This window comes from Zootermopsis nevadensis, unplaced genomic scaffold (assembly GCF_977971745.1).
Source record: "Zootermopsis nevadensis isolate Lab colony 2312 unplaced genomic scaffold, Znev_1.0 Znev_ptg000012l, whole genome shotgun sequence".
NCBI classification, from domain to species: domain Eukaryota; kingdom Metazoa; phylum Arthropoda; class Insecta; order Blattodea; family Termopsidae; genus Zootermopsis; species Zootermopsis nevadensis.
Window position 1 is genome coordinate 5059686 of NW_028259144.1, and position 27991 is coordinate 5087676.

At 36.3% G+C, this 27991-nt stretch overlaps 1 protein-coding gene across 6 annotated transcripts; it reads left to right on the top strand.

Annotated features, from left to right (window-relative positions):
• The first annotated feature begins 142 nt into the window (after positions 1-142).
• Positions 143-27633, top strand: LOC110840594 (solute carrier family 35 member F3). Of its 6 annotated transcripts, none has more exons than XM_087347714.1 (12): positions 143-295; positions 2763-2999; positions 10246-10346; positions 11015-11155; positions 12366-12534; positions 13404-13582; positions 14593-14721; positions 15636-15825; positions 17010-17099; positions 18471-18600; positions 21480-21564; positions 24371-27633. In XM_087347714.1, the coding sequence occupies exons 2-12, from the start codon at positions 2855-2857 to the stop codon at positions 24383-24385; spliced, it is 1374 nt and encodes a 457-aa protein (XP_087203840.1). In that variant the 5' UTR covers positions 143-295; positions 2763-2854; the 3' UTR covers positions 24386-27633. The 6 variants fall into 6 exon arrangements, with proteins under 6 accessions (XP_087203840.1, XP_087203837.1, XP_087203835.1 ...); XM_087347711.1 differs by having other exon boundaries at positions 21535-21564; XM_087347709.1 differs by having other exon boundaries at positions 21480-27633.
• Positions 27634-27991: the final 358 nt, after the last annotated feature.

Sequence of the window (27991 nt, forward strand, 5' to 3'; positions counted from 1 at the left end):
GGAAATGCCCATCTTGACCAGCGTATTTATTAAAGATTTTTCCAATTAATATATATAATGGCCGAAATGTACATCGCCATGATCACCCTCGCGTTTCGCCTTTTCCCTGGATGGCGCGTGCGTCACATAGCGGAATAATCAATATGGCGGAGATCCGTGGACACCAAGAATATCTGTCTGGTGGAAAGCAGCTATTGCTGACGAACAGCCATCTAAATTGATTCATTGTTCCTTGTGATCAGTGTGTGACTTGAGGGTTTGATATTCGTCTTAAATTGCTCCAAAAGAGTCCAAGGTAGGCGTTTTTTTAGTGTCTTCTATCCATAAAATCAATTGCTCTGTGTCAGGTGTCATTATAACCGTAACTTAACGGAGTGGTAGAATATCCGCACACATATGTGTGTCTTCACACATATTAATTTATCTTTATTCCGCTCTGTTATCTCCTTTCCTATAAATGAAGTTCAAAAGCAATTTGGCATGTTGCATTCTGACTTTAAAATAACCTGAAACGCCAAGACGACAATTTGCATGGTTTAATAAATTCTAGGTAGTGTCGGTGAACAATTCAGGGCCCTCTTAAACGTGTACTCGAATGGTTAATATTTCGAATATTTTATGACGTGTTATCAACCAATAATATTAGTTAGCATCGCAAGCTTAATTATAAGGCTACTTTGACAATGTGAAGTGAAATGATACAAAGTCGCCATAGATTACTTTAATTTTAGCATAATGATAATTATATATACCCCATGATCTGATTCTGAGTAACTAATTACCTTACCAACGAAATGCTGTTCATTAGTTTTGTTTGGTTATCAGAACAAACAGCTCTTTTTCTCCGAAAGTCTAATAACCTCATTTATGTAAAGGAGACACGGTGTGTTTTCTTGGATGTAGAAACCGATATTAATTATGCGAGATCAGTGCTCCAGACGAATGAAGTGTTATCTCAGGATTCCGCTTAAATAATCGAAAAAAAAAATAAAGGAAAAACGTTAGACACCATATCCGATCCCTAGACGGGAATTCATTACTTTATTGTTTATTGGACTATTTTACGATGATTTATCAACTGCTAATATTATGTAGCATCGAATAAATATGGTTGGACTATTGTGAACGATGAATTTGAAAGTACTGTTATTTGGAGTGGCTGAAGAAAACTACCAAAAACTTTGTTCAGGATAGACTACCTGAAACTGTACTAGGTTATTCTGCTACGTTACGTTGCTATGGAACGGAGCGACAAGTCGATGTGGCGGCATGATTGTGAATTATTAATAGTCATGACAGAGGAGTGGACGTAGACTACTTTAGAGTATTATTCCAGCATTCATGTTGAAGAACTTAGGAAGACAATGAAAACCTTTGTTGGCTGTTTATTTTATACTGTTGAATCTGTAAACAAGTTTGGGTATGAACAGCATTAAGAATTATTCAACGTCAGTATAGAATTTTATTTCATGACAGATGTTTATTACTTTCGCCTTTAAAAAAAATCCTTGTTACTATTCACACCAATTGTGTTGCAGTTGTTTATGCTATACAGGCTAAAAATGTAAAAAGAAACTACAGGTGTGTTCTTCAAAATTAAAGTCATCAGAGTTGAAGGAGAGAGGACTGATATGTAAGTAATAGAAGGTGCTATTTACTGAAAGTAGTGGGTTATGTGATCCAACTTACATAACGGAGTGTCTGGTTGCCTCCTTCACAGGCGTTAGAGAATATTTCTGTTGAGTTTGTATAATATAGGCGATCGTGGCTCGAGTTTCATTACTGTTGTGTCATGGCTCATACATTTCTGCCGCTTTTTAGGTGTTTTTAGACAAATTATAAGATAAATTATATCCATAAAACGAAATATTATTTTGAGGTTACATAGAAATATTCTCTCAGAATAAAATACCACGAAGAAAAGTTATCCATTTACAATTATATTACATAAGAAAAACCGAGAGGGGATGACAGTGACGTCACTGCGTGAGGTCTTACGAAATACTACTGATTCAGGTCGAAGTAATCTTTACAGATGACGGAGTAACGTGACACATTGAGATAGTTAGAAAGAGAATGCGCTGATGATTTACAGAGCATTAAATATCGCTATATCAAGCAGATATTATTCACCGTACAAATAGATGAGACTATGATAATGAATGGTCAACTGAAAACGGCCATTTAAATTCATGAGAATTACCTGGCGTTTTACTGTATTTTCCCGTAAAAATATCTTCTGACTGACTCAGAATTTAAGTAGGTACCGATTTTCTTACTTTGGATTTAGAAACCCAAATATGAGGGGAGAAATAGTACCGTACTCTTTGAGGTATAAATCTATTAAAGCACTCAACCACAATTTTCGGTCAGGCTCGGGAAAGTTCAGTGATCGTGGCTAAGGTAATTCTTTGGATCGAGAGATCGATACACAGTTACATAACTGCAAGCTCTTTGCATAGAGACAGTGTTGCACGGGGTCGAATAATTTAGCTTGTAAGCTCATTAAAGGTTGCATCTGCTAGTTGCTAAGGTTTCTATTACACCAAGTTTTATTAGCAGTAACCTAATGTTTTCTTGGCTATGTTTTGTGCTTAACATTGTTTAGTATGGGCACAATCTAATTTTGGTGTACCAATTAGCAGCACAACTGTGAGACTATGTTGAAACATATGTATCAGATTTGTTAAATGCTTAGGAATTATATATAATAACAATCTCGCTAACCTTTTTTTAATTACGATGAAATTATTTCTTTACAGAGGTCCACAAAAGCTGAAGCACTCTTCGAGTTGATGGGGGCCTGGTAAATCACGGGTCCCTTTCGTCAGGGACCAAACCTGGCGGCTCTGTCATGAGGGACGGTGACATTCCGACAATCTTCAATCCGCGTCGAGTTCGGACGCCTAGCGTCGTGGTAACAGGGGATGAACAACCTCGAGGCAGCGTTCCAAACGGGCCGTTCAATAGTTCCGCACGTATTCAGCACACAGACTCAGGTAAGTATTGCTCAAAACTTGACTATCAGTTCGACTGATGCTCTCTTCCTTTCAGCTTATAAATATTCAACGGGCTCCATTAAACTTTGTCCTCAGAGTCTACACTGAAAGATGCTGACAGAATTTAATGTTGTTGAACTTTCCATAAACGAAATGAACGAGTAACTATTTTTTTTTTCGAAAATGATCCATCGTATAAAACATCGCAGGTATAATGAAGGTCTGTAACTTATACTTGCTATAGGTTTAATAAGCCTGATTAATACTAGTCTAAGAAAAAGAAGAATATTTTATACTTCCACAAAAAATTCGATAATTTACGTGACTTTAATAGACAATACGATATGAATCCCATAAAGTAGTAGAACTTGTATTTGAAGCGTTTTTTTTTATATTTGGATATTTGACAAAATTCAAGAATTTCTTGTCCTCGTGCAATTCGGTATTTGCAGTGTGATTGAGGTTCGAACTCTGTCCCCAGTACACGAACAACAAGACCAATGGAAAATCACATTTTAACAAGTTCACTCCAACACAATTTCCCTCTCCTATTGTTTCGCCGTCTTTAGATTCAAATTGTAAGCACTTCAATGCAATTCTTCATACACACGATTACCAATACAACACCGAGTGCGGTAGAAAGTGATAATAATTGATGAATAACAGATTTCCCACGAGAAAATGGTCTTTTTTTTGAGGTTTATTTAACGACGATGTCAGGAGTTTAAACTATATCACATCAAGTGATAGGATTATTAATGAGGAATCAATTGGAAAGTTTATGGATGAAATCGGTCGTGGTCTAATTTACGATATCGTCCCGGCATTTGCCTGGAGGATCTGAGGAAAAACACAAAAACTTCAATCACGAAAAATCGGTCTCCTAGACCGAGATATGAAAGTGATACGCCCCGAAAATGCTGTTATTCTGGGTTATTGGTTCAGATTCGTAGGTAGATATCAGTGTTTCAGAACAAAAACAGAGTACGATTCTCTGAAACGTCGGTGTTTACCTACGAGACACGGTGTCGTAACCGAGGACATTTTCATCATCGTCAAAGCCGTGAGAACCTCAGATCTCACATGAAGCAGGATTGTTAACCACTGGGCCTCGAAATAAGTTTTGAGGACAGTGATAAAAATCTTCACCCAAGAAAGCCAAGACCCTCTGCTCGGTATTAGAGCCAAATGCACGGAGAATATGTCAAATTACCTTTTTTACTATTATTTTTTTGTTTGTTTAGTGTTCTGTCTGACGACAGGTCCATATGAACAGGATCCTTCCATCCTTTTCTCGGACTGGGACCTGTTCATATACGTTCTTGGCAGATGATCCAGAAGTGGTTTGCCATTGCCTTCTTCTGTGTGTGAATGGAGTAATTGTTGGGATGCCACGGAGGAAAACTCCGTGTTGCCTAGACCACGGCCTTGCCCAACACAAGTTATAAATTCGGGCACCACCGGGAATCGAACCCGAGACCCCAGGATTACAAGGCCAGCGTTCTAACCGCTAGACCACCTCATCTTATTATTATTTAGTGTTCTGTGTGACGACAGGTCCATATGAACAGGATCCTTCCATCCTTTTCTCGGACTGGGACCTGTTCATATACGTTCTTGGCAGATGATCCAGAAGTGGTTTGCCATTGCCTTCTTCTGTGTGTGAATGGAGTAATTGTTGGGATGCCACGGAGAAACCGGGGAAGCCCCCGGAGGAAAACTCCGTGTTGCCTAGACCACGGCCTTGCCCAACACAAGTTACCATAGGAATATGGAAGAATGCGTTTATATCAATATACTGTAACTATTTGAACAGCAGCTCTGACTATTACCCATCGATTCAGACTTGTATTTAACCCTTTCCATGCTCCATAGATATCTCTATCTTAAAACACTGGCTCTGTGAATGGAATTTTATTCTGCGTAAGAAAACCGCTGACAAGAATTTCTCCTACCATTTGTCGACAGTCACAAGCCATGATTTTGCAACAATTAAAATAAACTGTATCCTAGGGCTAGTAAGACAGTTTCTTTGAATAAAAACCATCATGTAAATGTTTAATCCCAAACGCCTACATGGCTTGTAGCGTGACAGATTTTTTTTTACGTTCTTAGTACTTTAATTAATAATATTTAAAAATTTCAGCAAAAAGTAACGTGGGGTCCAATACATCATAAAAATATGTTTTATGGTTAAAAATTATCATCTTCTGTAAATTTCTGGCAATCCTGACATCACTTAAGATTCGGCCATTATTAAATTTTGTGTTCTGGCACGCAGTTACAATTTGAGACTCGGTCGTGGTTCTCAGTTTTTCTGGAAACACTCGTCTGCAATCGAATCCCCAGCGTTTAATAGAACATTTACACTGTTTCTATTAACTGTGCCCTTGAACACCCACACGAATCTCCTGCAGTGAAACATGGCGGCCTTGAGCTGCGATCCACATCTGGATTATCTCTTATGGGGTTTTTGGAATACCAACAAAACTACTTGGCGTAAGGAAAACGGACGAAAGATCATGTAAGAGGATATTCTTATCACGATGGATACTTCCCAACAGGAAGAAGGTAAGTGTGTTCAGATCTATTGCAATTGAAAACTGTTGGAGACAAAAGACAGTTACTAGTAAACAGTTTATTTTTCACTAATCACTGATAATATAATTAATGCACCATACAGCTTATAACTGACAGGGTACGCTACATTTTCCAAGCCCCATGCTTTCGTTCCTGCAACAAGCTTTACACATAGGCCCAGCTCTTTCGTTGTTGAAATAACTTCGTCGTGTAATGCAATTTACTGTATTATAGATAAAAATGTTAAGTCAAAATATATGTTGTCTGAAGAGAGAGAAATCTTAAGAAATTGTCTTAGATATACTGGATTTAATTTTAGAGGAGGGAGTGGGAATAATAAATTAAAATTTGTGGGGGAAAAACAGATCGAATTTTAAGAGTCCTTGAAATAGTCGCTCAGTCGGTCAATAAATTCTTCGGTTTTTACGAAAACCCGAATGTGGATTACGGAAATCAGAAGAATAGTAAATACCACGGAAAATTAAAATATCGAAAGGAGGCCATAATGAATATACGATATCGATTTAAACATTTATAGCACAAAACAGGGATGGTCCACTCGCTTTTCGTCATTTTGTGGTCGAATGCCGTATATTTTGTTACACTAAGGGTAAATAAGCAGTCTTCATTATTCCGTTGTTTCGAATGTTAGAAATCTGTTTAATGTACGTTTTGTGAAATAATTCGTGCATTCTTTACGCGGTTTACAAAGTGAGAAAATGGCTGGATGACTGTACCACGTGGTGCCATCACCCACCATCCTGCTCTGGAAGAAGGAATGGAATGGCAGAGAAGAAAGCCTTTGTGGCCTATTTTAAGGCCTGGTTAGAGAGAGAAAACTATTAGAAACCTCAGGAAGCATACATAGCTGTTGCGACAGGCGGGCTAGATGCTTAACTGTACAACCCTCGCGCATTGCCGTTTAATTGTTAATTGGGCCCAACAGTGTAGGTACCTGAAGACGGAGATAGAGCCCCATCTCCGAAACGTCGTTTTCTATTTTATTATTTCTTAGACGATGTAAAATATCCAAGGAAATTTTTATTTTAAAGTTTAATATTCCGTTGAGATTTTACATTAACTCTTAATTTCATGAAAATCCTTTATTATATTACATAATTTGTTCATGAATAAATATCGTTAATGTATGCCGCGTTCCCGTATCCCAGTTATTCCCATACAATATTAAGTTCCTTCAAAGAGGATTCTGAGAATGCTCCGCTTTCGAGGAACGTACACCTTCGCTTTAGACGAGGGTTTACTGTAGAGCACAGCACACCTCTTGCATAACGTGGTTTGGTTGGAATGAGACGAGCAATTTTTGTTTAAAGCATGTGTGAGTTTAAGCACTATTAAGTCACTACCACGCAGTACGCGTGTGATTAAGCACGTTCTTGAATCGATGCTGAATTTGTAAATAACGAGCTACAGTGTTCCTTTACCAATCTTTCTTTCTTTCTTTCTTATGGACAAAGTCAAATTTCAGACACACATGCTCACACGCTTGAATGCTCCTGAAGACTTAGCCTAAAATAAACTTAGATACAAGTAAAGTAGAGCAATGTAAAAACAAAATTGAACGTTTTTAATTGTCGGTAGTAAAGTTTTACCCTGCTATTATCATCAAACTGTAAGGCATTAACACCGTGAAAATAAGCAAAATGTTTGATGGACATAACCTAAAAAATAATCCTTAGTGGTGGATTAATATACTTCAAAGACAGGTTCGCAGAATGAAGAGAAATAGATAGTCATTATATTTTTCTAAGAAAAATGTTTGATTATATGTAATTTGAAAAAAAAAGAAGCAGGAGGTGAACGTTAATAGAAGAAACAGTATCAATTAGCCGCTTGTCGCCATGTTTAATCTCCGAAACTACTGAACAGATTTTGATATCATTTGGTAATTATTCAGCAAATTTAATTAAGGTTCTTATCGGTCAAGTGTAACTCCTACTGTTTACACGAATCTGGAACCAAACTTTGATTTCGTCTAATAATGGATCATCGCATAAAAATGCCGGTGTATGATATAATTCTAAAAATTACAAATTAATAAGCGTCCAACACACTCTAACGTGAATAAGGAACACCTTATGGGACCGGGAATGTGTCTGACGCATTTTTCGCAGCGGAAACTCGAATCACATTACTGTAAGATCGATATAAGATTATCGAAAGATTAAAGAATGACCTAAGATGCAACAATGACTTCGGATCATATCAGTGCGACTACTACTTATGTGACGTGCCGTGAAGAACACATTTGGAATATCAGTGTCCATCAAATCTTAATACAGTACAACGTGTAATAGCTTGAAAAAGAATATTGTATGTAGGACAGTGCTACTTGTTTTAGCACGTAGAGTATTTCAAAATATTTCGGCAGTTACACGGGCATCAATTAGGGACAAGTTTAACGACCTACAAAAATATTCCACGTCCTGCCGTGGATACTTGAGCACATCTGCAACCACACTGGCAGTAGCAACCACAATTCTTCGACAACTGACAATGCCACTAACAAGAGCGGACTTAAATGTCTTTGGCAATACATTAAATTTTTTAAAAGATTTACTAATAACAGAAAGTATTCTATGTAGAATTTAATACACTACATACAAACAATTTTTCAAAAGGAGAATTCCAGTGGATAGTAATAACAATGTTGTCATATTTAGCAACAATTGATTTCTGTTAATACATTAAATTTTTTTATTCGTTCCTTTCTTTTGAAATGTTCCAATTTCTACAACAATTTTTCTAAATTAATTTTTTAATTTCCATTTAAACCACATACATCCCAGTTAATCTGCCCCTGGATAATAAGAAGCCTACAACACTATACTGCAGTGAAAATATTTATGTTGACAGCCTCTTAATATGAAAAGTTAAAAGTGAATGAAAGTCAGAAAAAGGTAAATACGCAATCCAAAAGACGCATCACTCTCTTTGAACAGGTGACTACAATTAAAAATGATTTTTAGGCTGTGGTATTTAAGCACAAGCTAAAACTGTATTTTGGTACACGTTGGAGGAGTCAATGTTCAAGTGTATATTATGTCTGTTTTGTTTTAACAATATAGTTAAGTTCGTGACTACTAAACATTTCATATAATTTCCATACGTTTCTTTTGTTTCTTTCCATTAGACTAATAGCACTGTCAGCTTCAGGTGCTAAAATTTCTATCTATAATCTACGTTTGTAATGCAGATTAAATTTTTATATTTTACTTTTTAAGTAATTATTTTAGAGTAAAAGTTGCGTAGATGGTTATTCTTTTTTACCATTAATATAATACTTCAATCATGTACTCACTCACTCACTCTGTGGTGCAGGATATTCTTTGATAAGTCGATTGCATACTTGGCTTGTCATAACCTTATTCACAAAAGCCTGCCACCAAACTCTATCCTGAGCTAGGTCCACGAAAAACAATAAAAATCTGTAAATAAACCTTTTTACGTATGAAACACGCCTGTCACTGCTACACAGACTTATTTCTGCAATTTGAAATTGTCCATAATAAATCTAAAAAAAGCATGTGCTTTGTTTATTAAATTATATACTAATGAGCACAAAACAGGTAGATACATTCTCGACAATACACAGTATAATAATATTTTAGTTGTAGTAAACATCCAATACTCTCAAAAGTAGGCTTAGTTTGTCAAATGTGACTCTTCCCTTTCAGCAAAAATTGAATGTCATCTAGAATTTGGTGATGCAGTACAAAAATGTAAAAAAAAAAAAAAGTTTTGGTATTAAATATATAAATATTTTTCATGTGCCTACCAAGTAGAAAATTAAATAATGAGCATGGCAGCTTGTATTAGCAAATGCATCTTATCTTAGACGCTCAAATTTATTTGTAAGAACACTTAATAAACTGTAAGGGAGAGATCTGACAGCGGCAGCACACACTCCGCTTCACTGCTATCAAATGCTACGTTATTCGCAGATTTATTTCAAAGCTACCATTGAAGTCTCTTGCTGTCCCAATGTTATCCAAGGTCCAGTGATCTATTTTTGTGGATTTTCACTCAACGTGGGCTAATTTAATATTTACGATTCTTATACTTCCAATTCTAACAAATTAATGACTTGATCACACGAGGACTTGACGTGGGAAAACGTGAAAGAAAACACTACCAATGCAGAGACAGCCAAACACAAACTGGGCAAAACTTGCAAAGAAATCCATGATTTTGCAATTGGTCCTACTCTACTGTCTGAAGTATGGGTATCGTATAGAGTTACAGATTTGAAGATAGTTTAGAAAATGTAGCAAGTAAAATTTGTGGATGCCATACAAGAGCGTAACTTCTTGTTGGGCTATCAGCCATGTCGGATGGCTGAATGGAGAAAACGCAGATGTTTCAAGAACAATCTTCATCCTCAGGGTACTTCAATATATCTGATATAGCTGGTAGCCTAAGAGTTTATTATACTTAGTCACTGTGAAAGCTTCAGATCATACATACAAGGGCAATCGGCAGCCAAATGTTTAAGTGGGCAGTTTAAACTCTGTAAGATATTCTATCTGTACTGTTTATACGCACCTTTAAAACAGATTTGTGTTTATAATAAAAGAAATGGAGTGCTTTTGAAACAGAAAGAATCTCTAAACTTTCACCAATAAAGGATGTTCATCTTTCATTATAGTTACCGACAGTCAACAGGAGGCTGAGCTGTCTTCTAGCAGTGGTGCCCTGCACAAGCTGAAGAGTTGTAGGAATTCATGCTGCTCTGAATCACTGCGGAAGGTGAGTTAAGTCAGTCAAAACAGATCAATAAAACATAAACATTTCACCTTGCCCCCAAATTCAGTGCTGTTAAATGGCTTATACATGGATTACTCTGCTTTTGGCTTCACTGTAGGTTCTTGAACAATGTATTCAGTGGGCAAGAGCATAAATATATTAAGCACACACTAAATTATGTATGGATATTTAACCAGTGGCCACACATAAATATTAATCAGTCGTTAAAATGAAATTATGTCTAAACAATAAAAGTTAAATTAAGAACTAGGTTTTTGGTTTTCTTATACGTTTATATAAAACTTGGTATCACATCCTAACAGGAGAAAGAGGATGTTTAAAAAAAATTATGAAAATATTTAGACCTAAAATTGAGAAACTTGTAGTCGTTGCCAAATAGTATTCACGTGCTGAATTCAAGGGGGGCAAACGGACATGTAGCACACATCTGGATGGGAGAAATGCATACAATGTTTTAGTTAGTAAACATGAAGAAATGAGATCACATGTAAGTCATAAGAGTAGATGGAAGGACAATATAAAATGGATCTTAAAAAATCTTTCAGAAACTTTGGGTTTTCTAAAATGTGGAATTTATCGACTAGATGAGCGACTCCGAAAGGACTCCACTCCATGGAGTCAGTTTTAACAGTCACTTCTTCTGTTAACAGATTTACTTTGGAGTGTGTGTAACCATTTGTGTGACTGCTTCCTGGGTTGGTGCTACCCACTGCATCAAGTACCTCTACCTCCATCGATCTGTTCCTAACACGGGCTATTCAAATAACAGCAACACACTGCACCACCACATTGTGAGTTGCATTCTCTTACTTAAACATTTTGCTGTGCATTAATTTCTCACAATTTTCCTGAACTAATGTAATTTTAAGGTAAAAATATGAAAAAAATGTTCATTATTATTTTCAAATTCAACGTAATATTTCCGTACTTCAAATGCTTCAGGCTAGGTAGCAGAACCATGCAGATCAAAAAAGGATTTTCATAGCTCAGTGAGTGAAATCAATGTCACAGCATTTGGACTAAGACAAATGTCGCATTATATGGTAATGGATGCTTGTTCAACCTCAGTCAGATATCAGAACAACAGAATTAAACACATCTATACAAAAGCAACTTTATCTATATTTTAACACATCCTCCACGACATACAAAATAGATTTATACTAACATGACCCAAGTTTTCCCACCCTCATTTGTTGTGTACCACATTAAGATGAAGTTGGTACAAGTAGAAGACTTTAAGAGATGCATCCAGCTCCTTTTGTAAAATGATAACTTGACTGTGTTTTTTGCACAAAGTTCATGCAAACAGAAGAAGTTCTATTATGTCCATCCACATATATCTGCTACTGAATTAATGTCAGTTGTAGTCTTTCGAGTTTTGCTGCCATGTTGTTCTGCAGGTGGTTAACAACATTTTGGCAGCACATTATCTTCAGAATACAGAGGTGATCCATTCCTCCAAAATGTTCAACAAGAGCACACAGAATCACAACCAAAAAGATCACAATAAAAATCTTAACCGAGTGGTTCAGATACTGAACTGATTTCATTATTAGTATAAGAGCTTTGTGGTCTAGGAGATATAAAACTAGACATGAAAGACGAAGTTCAGCAGTTAAAATCGAAGTAAAATATTGGTGCAACAGTCTTAATCCCACTTTGATTCTGGAGATCTACAGTTGAATTTCTCAAACATATTACATTAATTCTTATCAGTTAATTATAACCTCTATTATATACAAAACTGAAATCAAACATAATGGATTTCATGAAAATTCCCACCTTAAAAGCATTCATATGCCATATGAAATATAGATTTCATTATGAAAAAAGTTTCACTTCAAACACTTTTCATAATGACAAATATTTAACGAAATACAAAGAATAATTTTTTACTCTGTGCAGTGTGATACCTGTAGTTATATTAGCTTTCCAGCAGTGAATCTCCAATTGCAATAAATCAAGGCCAATGAATACAAATACTTGCTGATTATACAGGCTGTGTCCTACAATGCTCCATTCTTTACCACGTGGTTCTGTACAAACTGGACAGTCCTCTTCTTTCCACTTTATTTCATCTGTTGCCTGATATCAACCAAGTGTGAGTCACCTGGAAACATCCTGCGGGAAAGTGTGAGGAATTTCAGAGACAAGGGCTTTACTGCAGGTAAATAAGAAAACACAAAATACTTACAGTGTTTACTGAAAATTGCATTCTTCTGTAGTACTTAGTATTATAAGTGGTCTTTATATGACAATTATAAAGCAACTTTAGTGTCTAATAACTGGGACATGCATACCATAGGAACAAGTTATAAAGTTCATGTGAAAATATTGTTTCATACTACTTCAGATTCTGCAAATGACTAGAAATATTAGAAAGAGATTAACACAACAGATCTGAAAAGAATATTCACTATTTATTTATTTTTTCATATAAATTGTGTAAAATTTAATTTAAATTTGGATGGAACAGATGAAAAGGAACAGGTGAACTGAGGAGAGGCCATGCTCATGCAGATCTCAAATCAGTGAGTTCTGTACCAGTGCAGTATAACCTTAATGTTATGTGAAACTCAAACCTATCTTCTTAAGTTTCCTTAAAATTGAAACATTATACAAATGATTTGTATATCACTGAAAATACAGATATAACTGAACCATACAACTTTATTTATAACATGTTTTGGTAGTTGTATACTCGATGAAATACAAACAAAAATTATGTATGCATGCATAGTGTGCCTTAAACAGTGTCATCAGCTTTATAAAAGAATATTTCCATTTGAAGAAATAGACTTAAATTTTAAATAATCGAATAAACAGTAAGGACACATTTGGGAAACATTCTCATATTTCTGTGCTCTATTTTGAAAAAAAAATATTGCCATTTATAAACAGTTATAGTACCTGAAGTAGGCCATAACACTGAATAATTAACTAAATCTGCTTTTACATGACATTCACAATTTCTTTCAATATATGCATGTTGAAATTTAAACTTTTTATATTTAAGTGCTCCCTTTTGCCTTGCAGCTCGATTTCTGACTCGCTGCAGTCTCTTCTGTCTCCTATGGGTTGCAACAAACTACATGTACATCCACTCACTGCGGATACTTTTAGCCACTGATGTAATGGCTTTGTTTGCCACAAATGTGTCCTCTGTGTATTTGCTGTCATGGGTGATCCTTCATGAACAATTTGTTGGTGTCAGGGTAAGTAGACGCTATAACTTTATGTGCAGTATATATAGTGACTGAAAAGTTGCTCAACTCTGCATGAAAGTGTGTGGTAATCCATGACATGTTGGAAGTTTCTTACTTCTGACACCTGCAAATGCAAGTGTCATATACCCCATCTACTCCTAGTAGCACTATCTCTATAGTGGGAACAACACATAATTTTTCATGCCAAACCTTCATAACTGAACATTATTTCACAACTCAGTCATTTGTAGAGGTGCAAGAAACAATTCAGATGTGACATCCTTGGAGGAAAGTGTGCTTTATTTCATAAGTGTGTGAAGGGCACCATTTTCTTTGAGGAGACAGTTGCTGATATCACCACCCAGTTCATATCACACCTTCAAGTGGATGAACATAACTGGTTTCAGCAAAGATTGCACCACAAATACAAAAAAAAAATTCCTTATTCTGGGAGTTCTTCAACTATTGTTCAATCTGCAAAGACTTACGGACTCCAAGATCTCTGAATTTCTCTCCACCTAATTTATTTCTCTGTGGCTCAGTGGTCTATAGGACTAACCCACGCACACAATGGAGGATCTTGAAACCAATACTGAAGCTGAAATGCCACACAAAATGTTTGTAAACATGGTCAAAAGAGGGTGTGTTGGTATTCATGAGCACAAAACATTCAATTTTAATGATGGTGGCATCATTATGATATGTACTCAAATAGTTCTACAGCACTAAAGCATTTGAATAATGACCACCCTTTTTGTTGGTTTATCTCTCACACCATGGGAGAGAGCACTGAATATTTTACCTTTTATCTCACACCAAGGTAATAAGGACTTTGAGTAAGACAAGCATCCATAAAACTTTTAATCTGATCTATTGATCTACTTCTATAACTGATTCCATACCAGAATTTGGTTTCCCATGCAAAAACACTTTAATTTGGACAATATCAGTGCACTGTGGAAACTGAATCAAAACTGGCTTGAGTTGTCACCATTTTCAGTAGCTGATTCCATCCCCAGATCGTGGCTGTGATCCTGTGTGACACGGGTATAGCACTGTTTGCCTACATGGATGGCATCACTGGCAGTCCAACACTGGGAGGAGTGGTATTGGCTGCTGGTGCAGCTGCGGGTTCTGCTGTATATAAGGTCACACTAATTTTGCATTTCTTTTAAAAACTATATTGCAATAGTCACTGTTAAGTCAGACTGTGGGTAACGGCTAAATCACACACATTGTAGATTCATTATGGCAATTGTCATAGGAAGATAAAGAAGTAGTAACCCCTGTGTCTGAAAATAATGATATGCAGATGTAAATCTCAAGGTATTATAGACCTTCCGATTAGACTGTTAACAGTGGCAGCTTCATGCTCTGCATACTTTATTTGTGCCAGAGTTCCCAGTAACCATTGGAATGGTGGCTGGCCAAGACATAGTGATGAAGAGAAAAATCCTTTTGTGTTTTGATAATTGAACCCCAACCATCCAAAATGCATAAAATTCTTTTGCTGACCAAGTTATCCAATTTCATACATGACTAGCTATGACTTCATGAAGTTCACTCATAATATACTAGTAATCTGAAGGTTCAACGAGCTGATGCTAGAGTTTGCCTTTGAACAGTCCATTTCACATCGTCTAACCAATTTCATAAATATGAAAATGAATACTATGATTCTATCTCATTACAGTTGTTCTCAAAGATATGACCCTCACCATAATTGTGTGTGTATATCTTGTTTCCATTGTCTGAGGTGCACATCTAACTTAACTAGTCATGCATATTCTCAAAAGATTGTTGGGCTGGTTAACTGTTAAAGGACTGAAAAAGTGGGGCATGTAGTGTACATGGGATGATTGATAAAGTACAATAATTTCCTACTGGAAAACATCAAAGGAAGACACCACTTGGAAGAATATTGTGAAATTAGAAAATAATATTAAAATAGTTTTTTTTTAGAGAAGTAGGTTTAAAGGTGTAAACTGCACTGGACAGATGTCTTGGCTGAGTAAATAAACTGCAAACTAGAAAAACTGATTCCAGAAATGTCTCATTGCAGGTTTTATTCAAGAAGGTAATTGGAGAAGCCAGTTATGGCCAAGTATCTCTATTTTTCTCACTAATTGGCCTCTTTAATGCTGCACTTCTGTGGCCTGTCTGCCTGGTGCTTTACTTCACGAGAGTGGAGACCCTGCACTGGGAGCAGCTGCCATGGCCAGTGCTGCTTGCAGCTAGTGGACTTTCACTAGGTATTACAAATCTACTACACCATCTCATCATCCATACTTTTACTACTTTGTATTCTCCTCATTCTTCTTCTTCACCTCCTTTTTTCTTCATTGCCTTTGTACGAGCTGTAGCCTCGACAACTACAGCTTTCCATCACATTCCACTCAAATGTCTTCTACTTCCAGATAATATGACTTTTTTATTAACTTCTCAACACCAAACACATTCCTTTGTTTTGGTTTCCTTACACATATTCAGTTATCAGGCTTAATGACCATGGCCAGACACTGGCTTCTCACTGCAGAGAGACAGGTTCAAATATGGGTAACTTCAAGTGAGGTATGTGGTGGATGAAGTGGCAGTGAGGCAGGTTTATCTCTGAATTCGTTTTTCCTGTTAATCATCATTCAACCACTGCTCCGTACTCTTCTGTCGCTGCCCCACAAGATGTGTGATATCTCTGACCAAACAGAACATAATCATAATATCCTCAGACCTCAGTCAATGGCTTCATCTATGATCCAGCACTTGGCTGGTCATAGTGTAAGGTACCTATTATTTGTATTACTATTTAATAAATGACAAATGTTACAAGGCTCTGTATTATGCATCCTAGTAAGTGTTCAGTGAGCACATTGCTGCAACAGTAACATTACAGATAAGGAGGAATTTTATGCAGGTTACTCGCTATTCTAACAAGGACTTTTCATGGTTTTTCTGTCTAACCAAGCATGTGTCAGTATACTACCTTTATATCCTTACAGTCCAATTCAAATTTTTATTTACCAATCATGATAATTTGATATTTTATGCAGCACTAAACGATCTCTGTTTTTTTAAACAGTTTAGTACTGAACACAAGCAGTTGAATTGTTAGCATTTCACCTTTGTATTCGGGAGGTACGAACTTTGAATCTCTTCCTGAAGGCAGCCAGCCTGATCAAATTTTTCACGATTTTCTTTGGTCTCAGAATAACATCACTGCCACTTTCTTTCATATCCATTACAATTAGCACTTCATGATCGCCCCACCCATTGTCTGCTACAGAACTCTTGCACCAGAGAAAGATTAATTAAACAAACAAAGTAACAGAATAATTTAGTCCTTCCTTTCCTGCCAAGTCATTATTCAGCTTCCCACCGCCCAACACTGCAAATTGGTAGAATGTTTCATGTAACAGAATCCCATTTGTTCTTTCTGCAGCTGCTAACCTCCTGGGGAACTTCAGTGTGGCAGTGACCTATGATTTGTTTATCACCCTTGGCCTCATCACAGCTGTTCCAGTTTCTGCAGGTAAAGCACGTTCTCTACTTTGTAACACACGAAGTCTTGAGCATCGTGGATAGGAGGTAAAATATAAAGTTTCTCCTACTTCAGTGCCAACATCTCCTGTACTGTCACAGGTGTATAACAGTACATGTGATATGGAGGATACACTACCTAATTCCAGAATACCAAGTCATGGCAGTATAACCATTATATCTACTGTGCAGGAAAGAGCATTACTACTCACTGACAGTCTCTTTTTGGGTTAAGGAATGACAGTCCTTGCAAAATTTCTTATTTACAATAAAAGAATGATCACTCATCTGACCATTTCTTGATTATAATCAAGAAATGGTCAGGTAGGCCTGTAAACCTATTTGTGAGTTTTCTTTCTTAGCAAATTTCTTGATTAGCTAAATGATTATTAGCTTCTTAAGAATAACTCTGCTCTGTGGAATTAGTTTATTTCTTAGCCAGCCATCTTCTATCGTTCTAGTTAATGGTACAGAATCTATATTCCACTTACTCTGAATATGGTTCTAGGTTCTTGCGCCATGTTCTCTGGTAGTTCACTGATGTATCAGAGGTGCCTGCTGCCTCAATCAAAATGGCAATGAGTACCTCATGATTACGGCAACAAGCACCTCTGCATCATTGGTGAACTTCTAACAAATTACACAGTGCAACAACCCAGAAGATATCCATCTTCATACTTTTCACCATGAGAACCTGAAATCTTGGATGGATGACTGGCATGATGCACAGTATCTCAAGATCATGAATACTTAAAAGCTCACAGACTTAGCTTTCCATTTTTCGGTGATGAAAGCAAGTTGTGACAGGCCAGTTTGCTGATATTTTAGAAAACCTGGATGTCTACACCTTTACAACAAAGTGATTAAACAGTAATTGTATAAATTTAACAATACTGATGGTCTTATATCCTCTACAAGTACTACTCCAAGTATAAAACTTTAAATAAAACATGAATTTCTATATTATTAAGAAAGAAGATATAAAGAAAAAAAGAAGAGTAAGGAAAAAGAAAGAAATTCATGCGAGTACTTAGCTGGCTCAATAAAACAGAAGAGAAAAATTAATGATAAATCACATCATATAAATTCACAAACCCAACGCAGCATCAAGTGAAATGAATTTCATAAGACCATAATAAATTACACGATTCTGAAACAGAAAGAAAAGAAGAAATTACGACAATTAAAAATTCTCTGAGGAATGATCTTTATAGCTATCAAAGAACATGTTAAACAAGAGATGGTAAAGTTAGTTACTTAGAGAATTATGAACTACCAACCCAGTGGGAGAGGCTGCTTAGAAAGACCTGATTTATAATAATCAAGTTTGATGATGACCTGTGTGTGTTGTGTTTATCCACAGCTTTAGATGTGGTACTGTATGGTGCCCATTTTGTGGGCATGAAACTGGCCGGGATGATTCTCATAGCTGTAGGCTTCTTCTTGGTTATGTTTCCAGACAACTGGCCTGACTACATCACACGTCTTTTGCGGTAAGTCTGTCAGTCTTGCTTTCATATTATCATTATTTTACTTCACAGTGTAGTGGTTAGCATTCCTGCTTCATGTTTCGGAGGTGTGTGTCAGACAAAATATTCTTCGTGCTGGGATAGTCTCTTAAATCGAATAAACAGGCTGCTTCCTTCCTCTTCCAGTTAACACACTGAACAAAGTGAATATGATTCTATTGTACAGAAATGGCTGCCATCAGCTTTGATGAACATCTTGACTCATTTTCACTAGGGAATGTTTAACTGTATGAAGAACTGCAGTGTTACTAATGCATCTCACAATATCAAAAACTTACTGAGGTAGTCCTTCTCTTGTGTCTACCTTGCAATCACACACCATGTTTATCATGTGACCCCAGGTGACATCCAGAGACCATGGTGGCCAATTCTGTATACCACCATGGAGGATCAATCAGACACTGCATGACATTCCAACTGAAACTGGGGGTACCCAATTATGCTAGTAGTACATCTGCAATAGTGTTCACAGAGGAATATACTCTAAAGAGTGCCAGTTCAGTTTGCAAAAATACGGCATAAATGACACCTATTAAACATTGCGGGAAGATGTATGGTCCAAGCAACTGGTCACCAATGACAGTACGCCACACATTTACAGCAAAATGATGTTGGAAGTTGGACCATAAAATTAAAAACATGCAGAATGGGGTGCATTTCTTAAAGTTCTTATCTTAAGAGCATGAGAATACATACTACTTAGTGAGATTTTTGTTTCTCATGCTAGTGAGTATTGAAGGTGACTGTATTCGAGGTTGCTGTGCCATGTAGTCTGGTAGAAGTTTACCAACATTTCAGAGGTGCTTGCTTGGAGGCAGCAAGTACCTTTGAAATGTCTGTAAGCTTCTACCAGATTACACAGTGCTACAATCCAGAAGACAGATAACTTCATACTACTTGTTTTATTTCAAGGCCTGAACTGAGGAAAGTTTCTGGTATTGTTAACGTCATGACTAAAGTGTGCCTCATCAGTGAACAAAACATAAAAATGCAAGTGGGGGGTGTGCATTAGACCAATGCCAAAATTCTAACCACCTACCCTTGTCTGCAGGTTCAAAATGTTGAATTTGTTAGTAATGATATGGATGCAGTCGTTCACTGTGTAACGTTTCCCAGACTCTTGTGCACAGAACATGGAGATAAGTGGAAATTCTCTGGGTGCTCAGATGTGGACTGCACTCTGATATTTCAATAATGTTTTCCTTCTCATCTGCATTCTTTCATACTAGACATTCAGCAGTCAATGATACACACAGAAATAAGCCACTTTCTCACAAATACTGGTGACTGTGACTAAAAACATGTCATCTCTGATTCTTATTCACGGAAATTGTCAGCAGCAGCAGCATTGCCATTGCAAGACCTGTACACAAAATGCATATCTGCATATTCTTCATTGGAGAATGTAAACATGTTCACCGAGACCTCCATTATACAAAGCAGGACTGTTAACCAACACAGTGAAATATCTATTTGATAAAGTTGTCACTGTACCTAAGTACCATGTAATGAAGGAGTATACTGTGTATGAAGGTATAGCTCCATACATTCTTAATTCAAACACTAGATTGAGGTGAGTGGTCAGCTTCATGCTCTGGCTGATTTACTCGCAGAGAAAGAGCCCCTAATACATACTGCATTGGAAGCTGGAACGGACTCTCAGCAACGGAAGCTTCAACTGTAGACACACATACGAACACTCTTCAGTTGCACATTCAACTTGCAGCACCTAACACCCGATTATTGTGCATGTTCAAATATTGTTACATCTAAAATATTAAATTATATTTTGTCAGTTATTTCCACCATTACTCTTGCTCTCTTTCACTGTCTCTCTCTGCATATGTCTGTAGTTAGAGTGAATCTAGACTCCTCTTATTCCTTTCTTACAAACTTAATTGTAGATTAAGTTGTTTCATTTGGAAGTATTGTAGTGTTTTACGAATTCTAAGAATCCATGAAAGAAGGCAGACTTCACTAATATCAACTATAGTGTTTCCTTATAGTCTATTATATTTAAAATCAAATACAATTTTACTAATTAACAAAATATTTTTCTTGTTTCTCTCTGTACCTGGTTCAGACATTCTAACATATGCACAGAGATGTGTGAAAACTTACAACAGAATGATTTTATGCCTGTTTTAAGGTCGATACATTTCAAACTTTAGTATACAAGGCATTGTGCACAGACAAGCCTACTAGTCACCATCTCAGAAGTTCTATCACATGTCTGAGTATTCACACTTTTGGATATTAATTCAGAGTTAGAAAGCACTAGAAAGATTATTCTGTGAAAGCTGAATAATATTAATAACAAGAGACAGGACACACATGATAATTATAAAATGGGTCATCAGGGTAAAAGAACAGTCTACTGCCAACAAAATCTGATGAATATCAATCTAAATTGTAGTTTACATCGAACTGACAGTGGGCAAACAAGGAACAACCTGCATGAACGAGTAGAATGAGGTGCATTTCATATAGCTCCTAACTTAACAGTATGAATACATACTACTCAGCAAGAATTCAGGTTCTCACAGCAGCGAGTATGAAGATGGCTGCCTTCAGGGTTGTTGTATCATGTAGTCTGGTAGCAGTTTACCAATGTTTCAGAGGTCCTTGTTACCTCCATCACTGCCCTGGTGATGAAGGCAGCAAATACCTCTGAAATGTCAGTAAACTTCTACCAAACTACACAGTGCAACAGCCCGGAAAATAGCCGTCTTCATACTACTACTGAGACAGTAAAGATAAGCTGTGATACTGATGTGCATATGTTTAACAGATTAAACACTCATAATTGTGTGCCTATTTGCTTACTGTTCTGCCACTTTCAGGCATTCTCTTGTTCTTTTGGTCAGTCATCACTATGGAACTTCTCTGTTGTTACAGAAACATCATCATGTTGAGTCACAGTGCAAGGTAAGTTCACGCAGCTCTCAGAACTTGCTTGTAAATGTTTGGCTTGCTGTTATAGTAGAAAAAACATGTTCAGACCGAGGAAACTCACTCGTGGGTCACTCAGTAACTGAGCTCGGAAGAAGGCAACTCACTGGTGTGTCACACAGCATTTAGGCCTGAGGCAGCATGATCTGTAAGTAGATATCTCAGGAACTATACACAGAGCTTCGCAACACAACCAATGATGACACTGCCTCCAAGACTGGGTGCTGTAAGACCCACTGGTAGGTCACTACTTTTGACATATCAATCTGCTTCGTGATGCCCAATCACAAAGCTCATTAACTCAACACCACATCCAGTAGATCCATCCCAGCGACTGCATTTAGAACAAAGGGAAGTATTTGCCTGCTAGTATTTGTACTCCAACAGGGGGAATGATGTGTGAAATACCAGGTAGATAAATTCTTATAGAATGTAATACTTGCATGGAAGTAACCATGGGATATGTCAGCATGAATGTCCTGAGCATCAGACTCGGGTGTTAGAACACTAAATGAAGTTCATCGCTTTCTACAGTACACTTTAAGCTTCTTTAGATTCTGAAGGTAATGTCTGCAGGCATGTGCAAGTACATTCACTACACTGACTAGTCTTCCTTTCCTCTCATTTCAACATTTTGTAAATGCAAAAGCAAAGGGCCTTTCTGTCTCACTCTTCAAATTATGTTTGCATTTGGTCTGACTAATATACCCTTTGCATGTTCAATTTAAAACTTTAGTGTCTAGTGTTAAGAGCTCAGTTTACCTATGTATTTAAATTTCAGTGTCCTACTGAATTACGAGAAACAAGGGGTTCATTATGCAGTTGGAATTATTTATTCCTATATGATTTAAATATTTGTACACTCAAGTTTTCCAATCTGAAAATTAAACATGAAACACGGCTTCTTATTCTGACAGATTGACATACTAACAAGCCTGTAAGACAAAGTGCCAAGTGTATGAACTTAGAAGGTCTGTATTATACATAAAACAGAGAATATTCAGCAATGGGTCACTCCTGATTATACATGTCATCTGGTGTAGTTTGGCCAGTTAAGTAAATGAGGTTACAGCTGCACATTTAGTTTGGATTGAAAAATCAAGGGATAAGGAAAGGTGATGATGTGGAACTCTCTTGGAAATTCTGTCACACAAAATTAATTTAAGCAGGTGAGTGTTTTTCATGAAGCTCTTTGGACCTTGAAAGATAATAACAAACTAAACACACAAAGCACATACAACAAAGAACTCTGCACAAGACACACAAAAGAGAAAGACACCAATTATTTAAATGTTACACAATATAACTGACAACTGTGTTTTGAAAGCCATATTGTGTAGTTTGACAACTTCTTCACAATCTATATATTGCCCTTAACATCAGAGACTCAAGAATACAGCAACCAGTAATGCAGAAGAAAATCAGGATGTTTTGGGGGTTCATGAAAACACCTTTGTCCTTCTACAAGGTTTTTTGTCTTAACAATTTAGCAGTATGACAAATACTAAATTAGAGGAACCTTTATTTAGCCCATCCACACAAAAACTCCAACTGTTTATTTGCCAGCAATCACTGTTCTTTAGAGTATGTAACAAATGGCTCAACTCCTTGATTTTTTTTGATATGGTGAATACTTAACAAAATACAAAGATAAATAATTTTCAACTCTATGCATATATATTCCCCCCTCCTGATATCAGAAATAAATGAAAATCAACGCCAGTGGGGTATGCAAAATGAGAATGATCACATTTGTAAAATATGTGTCCTTCAGTAAAGTATACTTTATCATTCTTGCTTAACCCCTTAGAGCCTGCCTGCTTAAACAGTCAGTCACTCTGCATTTTGACCACAATGCATTTATTTGTTTTTTATGATTCTCAGAATAAACAGTAATTACTTCCCTAAACAGCATTAACCAACTGATCCTTGTAATGGACACGCACTGTATTTTCTTTGAGGTATGAAATTAATTTTTAAACACTACCTAGATGAGATATAGCTTCAAAGGGTTATTTAGGACTGTCACAATTATTGAATTTTTTTATAGATTAACCATTCACCATTAACTGATCAACCATTCACCATTAACTGATCAACCATTCACCATTAACTAATAAACTGACTTACTAATACTAATAAATTGTTAACAGCAATACAGTCATAAGAAATACCAATTAACTTGGCATTGAGGTTTTCATGGTGTTAAAAAATTTAGAATGCACTCCTCTGGATTATGACATCATATAGTCTTGCATGTGGTTACCAACATTTCAGAGGTAGCTACTGCCTCCATCTTCAAAGATTATACTGGATTATACATTGTCACTCCAAAAACCCCACACCAATTACCTTATCATTAAATTAAGTATGAACACTGATAATGTAGGCTTAGGGTGCATTCTTATCAGATATGGTGGATAGATCAATGAACTGCTGCCAACACAGATCTCCTAGGTTAAAAGTTAAAAATTATGATAAATGATATGGCAATAAAACAAAATAAACATAAAAAGACACAAAAAAGCATTTGAAATTGAAATTTTCATTCAGAATTTAAGTGGTTCAGAAGATTATAAACACAGATGGACAAAATGTGCACGAGCTTCACATTACGCATTCACTTTACTTATACATTTCATATAACTACACATAATGAAGAGAGACATGTAAGCTTTACGTGTTTCATATTTTAGCAACATGTGCTGCGTAAAGTACATATCTACACAAACATATTTGATACTTACAATTATAAGAACAAACTATTTCCCTTCTGTTTCAGGTGGAGTCGTCGTAATCGCCATGGTGTCCAAGGAAGCCAGAGGCGTGACATTGTGGACTACAGAACAGGTTACATTAGATCACACCTCCGTTCTCCATCAGGAAGGGTGAGATGACCCGACCCAGGCCACAGCATCACCGATCTTGACCTATGATGTCACTTTCAGAATCTTAGATTATTTCAGGATGAAGTGAATAAGTGCTATTAGATTTGGTGAGATAATCTGACCCCATTTGATAACTGAAAAGTAGCCATCAGTAGCTAGGTAGTATCACCATCAGTTGAAATAGTATGGTGAAAACTGTCACATTCACCTTGACTTCTCTACCTTGTGGCTGAAAAAACATGGTGTCTATAAATGTGCCGTGATCACAAGTGAGAGTCAAACTAATGGTTATCATTCAGTGAACTCTAACCCTACGACTATATTCTGACTAGTTTTTAGAACCATTTTAATGACATCACAATCTATATTCAAAGAGCAGATTATAGCATACGTCCTCTACCCTCATGCACTTCAGAGAAATTCAGAAGTTTCACCAATTCCTGAAAACTAAACTAACTACAGTTAACATTTTTCAGCTGCAGTCCAGCTGGTCATGTGTTGCAGTAGCTTATTGCTACACTTAAATCACACCTAAGTTACAATCTGGCCAGCAGCCTCTCAGCACAGGAATTTAAACCCTCTTTTCTCATACAACTCAGTTCAAGAACTGAAAATAGTCTTAACATTATTTAATGCTGTCAACTACAAAACAGGTTATAAGGGGGTTCTCCGGAGAAACTGTGTAGGACCTGAAATCAATGTGTTCTCAAATGTTACCATCTCTGGCTAATTGTAATGGTTCTTAACGCAGTGAATACTGCACACCACTGTAATCTACACCTTACTCAACAAAAATTTAAAAGAAGAGTAGAACCTACAGTAGCTAAAATCTATGACTTCACTGATACTGCACGTAGCACAAGTAACTGATATGTTTGCCATTCAATCTGATATGAACTTACACAACACACCTACGTTAAACTCTACCTGCACACCTGGGTCACTACCATAAAATTCTAATAGGACGTCACTCTAATGTGATGTGTCTCTTATATATGATCTCTATTTGTACATACAGTCCTGCTGACTTCAGGAAGTCCGAAAGGATTATTTATCTAAGAAATATGAATAAATAACTAAATTTAAAATAAGATTTAATGCAATCTTTCAAATTCAACACTATTTAAAATAATAATTTTGGGGGTTTACAATGTTTTTCAGCAGTGGTGTAGAGGTATCAAATGCTCTCATACTGCCCATAATTTAAACGGTTTCTGTAGTTTTTCACACTTCAAAGATGTGTAGTTAGGGACCTAGATCCACCCCATAAATTGACATTCTCACAGAAAAGAGACATTTGCCTCTGTCACTATGTTGTACATACAGAGTTTCAATTTATGAAAGATAATGCAGGATTTAGTTCAGAGTATTAAGTAAGGAGGATGGATGCTGAGATAATCTTGGCCTACTGAATAACATTCTATTACAGTTGTTGCAAGGAAACAACAAAGAGAGGTGCTTCAAAGTATGAATTTCAGATATCTTACTTACAAGCTAAACATCACAATTCATATCAGTCTTGATTTTTATATATTATATTTTATGCATAGTAAAATATCTCATACCTAGTAACTAGGTGAGATAAAATAAGAAGTATGAGGCATCTGTTAACCCTCATTATTATTTGCCATTTTTAGAAAGGCTTAATAATAGAGTCCTATACACTCAAGTTACTGTATTCCTGTTTCACCATGCCCAGTCTTGTTTGCTTTGCACTTTCTATCTGAAGTAATGATGTCTCACCCAATATGATTTTCAAAGAAATTAAAATATCTCTTTTAGGTCATGGACACTCCTCACATGCTCAAGCTGGCAGACCAGTGATTAGCTCACTTTGCCTTCTGATTCGGTTTGTCTTCAACAGATATCAGATCCATATAAGTGAATGAATCAATGTTCTCTGTACAACATTTTGTTAATATATTTACTTGCTGTCCTCAAGTTTAACCAATAACTCAAATATAGGACTGCAGATTGGCCTTGCACACTTTCCACAATTTCTAATTCCTCCACTACCTTAAAAAAATTGTAATTGAACACTTGCAATTATTACAAACACAGTAGGACGTAGTATCTAAGGCAAAATGCTGAATTTTAACATATAAATTGAAAACACACCAGACCTATAAGTTACATACTTCAGTGCATGCTGAATCTACTAATCACAAATAGATCTTTGAAACATTCTTTTGAAGTGTCTAATAACACTGATTAGAGATCAACTACCAATTACAGCTACTAATAAGTCATACAAAACACAAACCTTCAGAAGTAACCTGACTGTTGGTTTTATAACTTTCATTATTCCAACCTTAGAATTTTTTGCATATCCAGTATAATCAGTTAAATCAGTGTTTCTTTACACATTGAACGACTGAAGTAAACAAGTCTGTACTTAATAAATGCCTGTAAATTAAAATCAAAATGTGAGATTTACTGTTGTCGTAGTGGTGAAAATATTGACTGTGGTATTCTGGTTTGTGACATCATGTAGACTTATAGGTGATCACTAACATTTTTGAGGAACATATTGCCTTCAACTTCCTCTACCCTGAAGACAGAGGTGATATTCCTCCAAAATGTCAGTAATCACCCAAAAGACTATACAGCATCATAACCCAGAAGATTACAATTCACATGAAATCAAATGTTATTTAAAACAAAATGCAACCATGCCGGAAAATGTTTTATTCATGACTGTAGTCACAACTGGTTTCTGTTTTTGAACCTGTGTTCTAGTGAGTTTCTTTGTATTAAGGATGTGAGAGGATAAAGTGTTTATAACCTGCAAGACACATCACGGATAAAATGGTAATTTAACCGTCACTAATTCATTTTGCAAATGGACATAACAGTGATAAGAAACACAATGATGTAAAATTTTACATGTATATTACATAATATAAATTTATGTAAAAAAATAGTAAAGTCTGTACAGGGTATATGGCTTCAGTAATCAATATGTACACAAAGTTTTACTACAAGGCAATTAAAATAAATGCAAAGTAGAAACCTCTTTTACAACTGATTCTAACAAGAACTTATCACAAACAAATGTTATCAGTTGTTTTTTTACAAACCAAAACTACATGTTTGTAACTAAATTTTCAATCCACATTTTGTAAGTGAAAATTACCAATAAAAAAATTTCCAAGCATGCCTTTTCTCATGTATTAATCCTCAAACTTTTCCCAGCACTACATGCTCTAATTATATTCAGAAGATACCCAGTTCAAACCACTATATTGTTATCATAATTGACAAATCTCCGTTTTCCTTAGCCCATGGGTCAACATTTTGGTGCTCACAGCACACATGGGATATTCACTTTTATGCAGCCCACTAGAATTAGAACAGAAAACTAAATATTTATAAAAACAGTACTCCTATTTTTAGACATACTATTTGGCTTAGTACTGTTTGTACTAGGTTTTTGCTTAATATTACTTTCCCTCTTATCAACCTGCATTGTCCAAGGCCAACAGGTCCGTAGAAAGTTTATCAGAGGGTCTTCC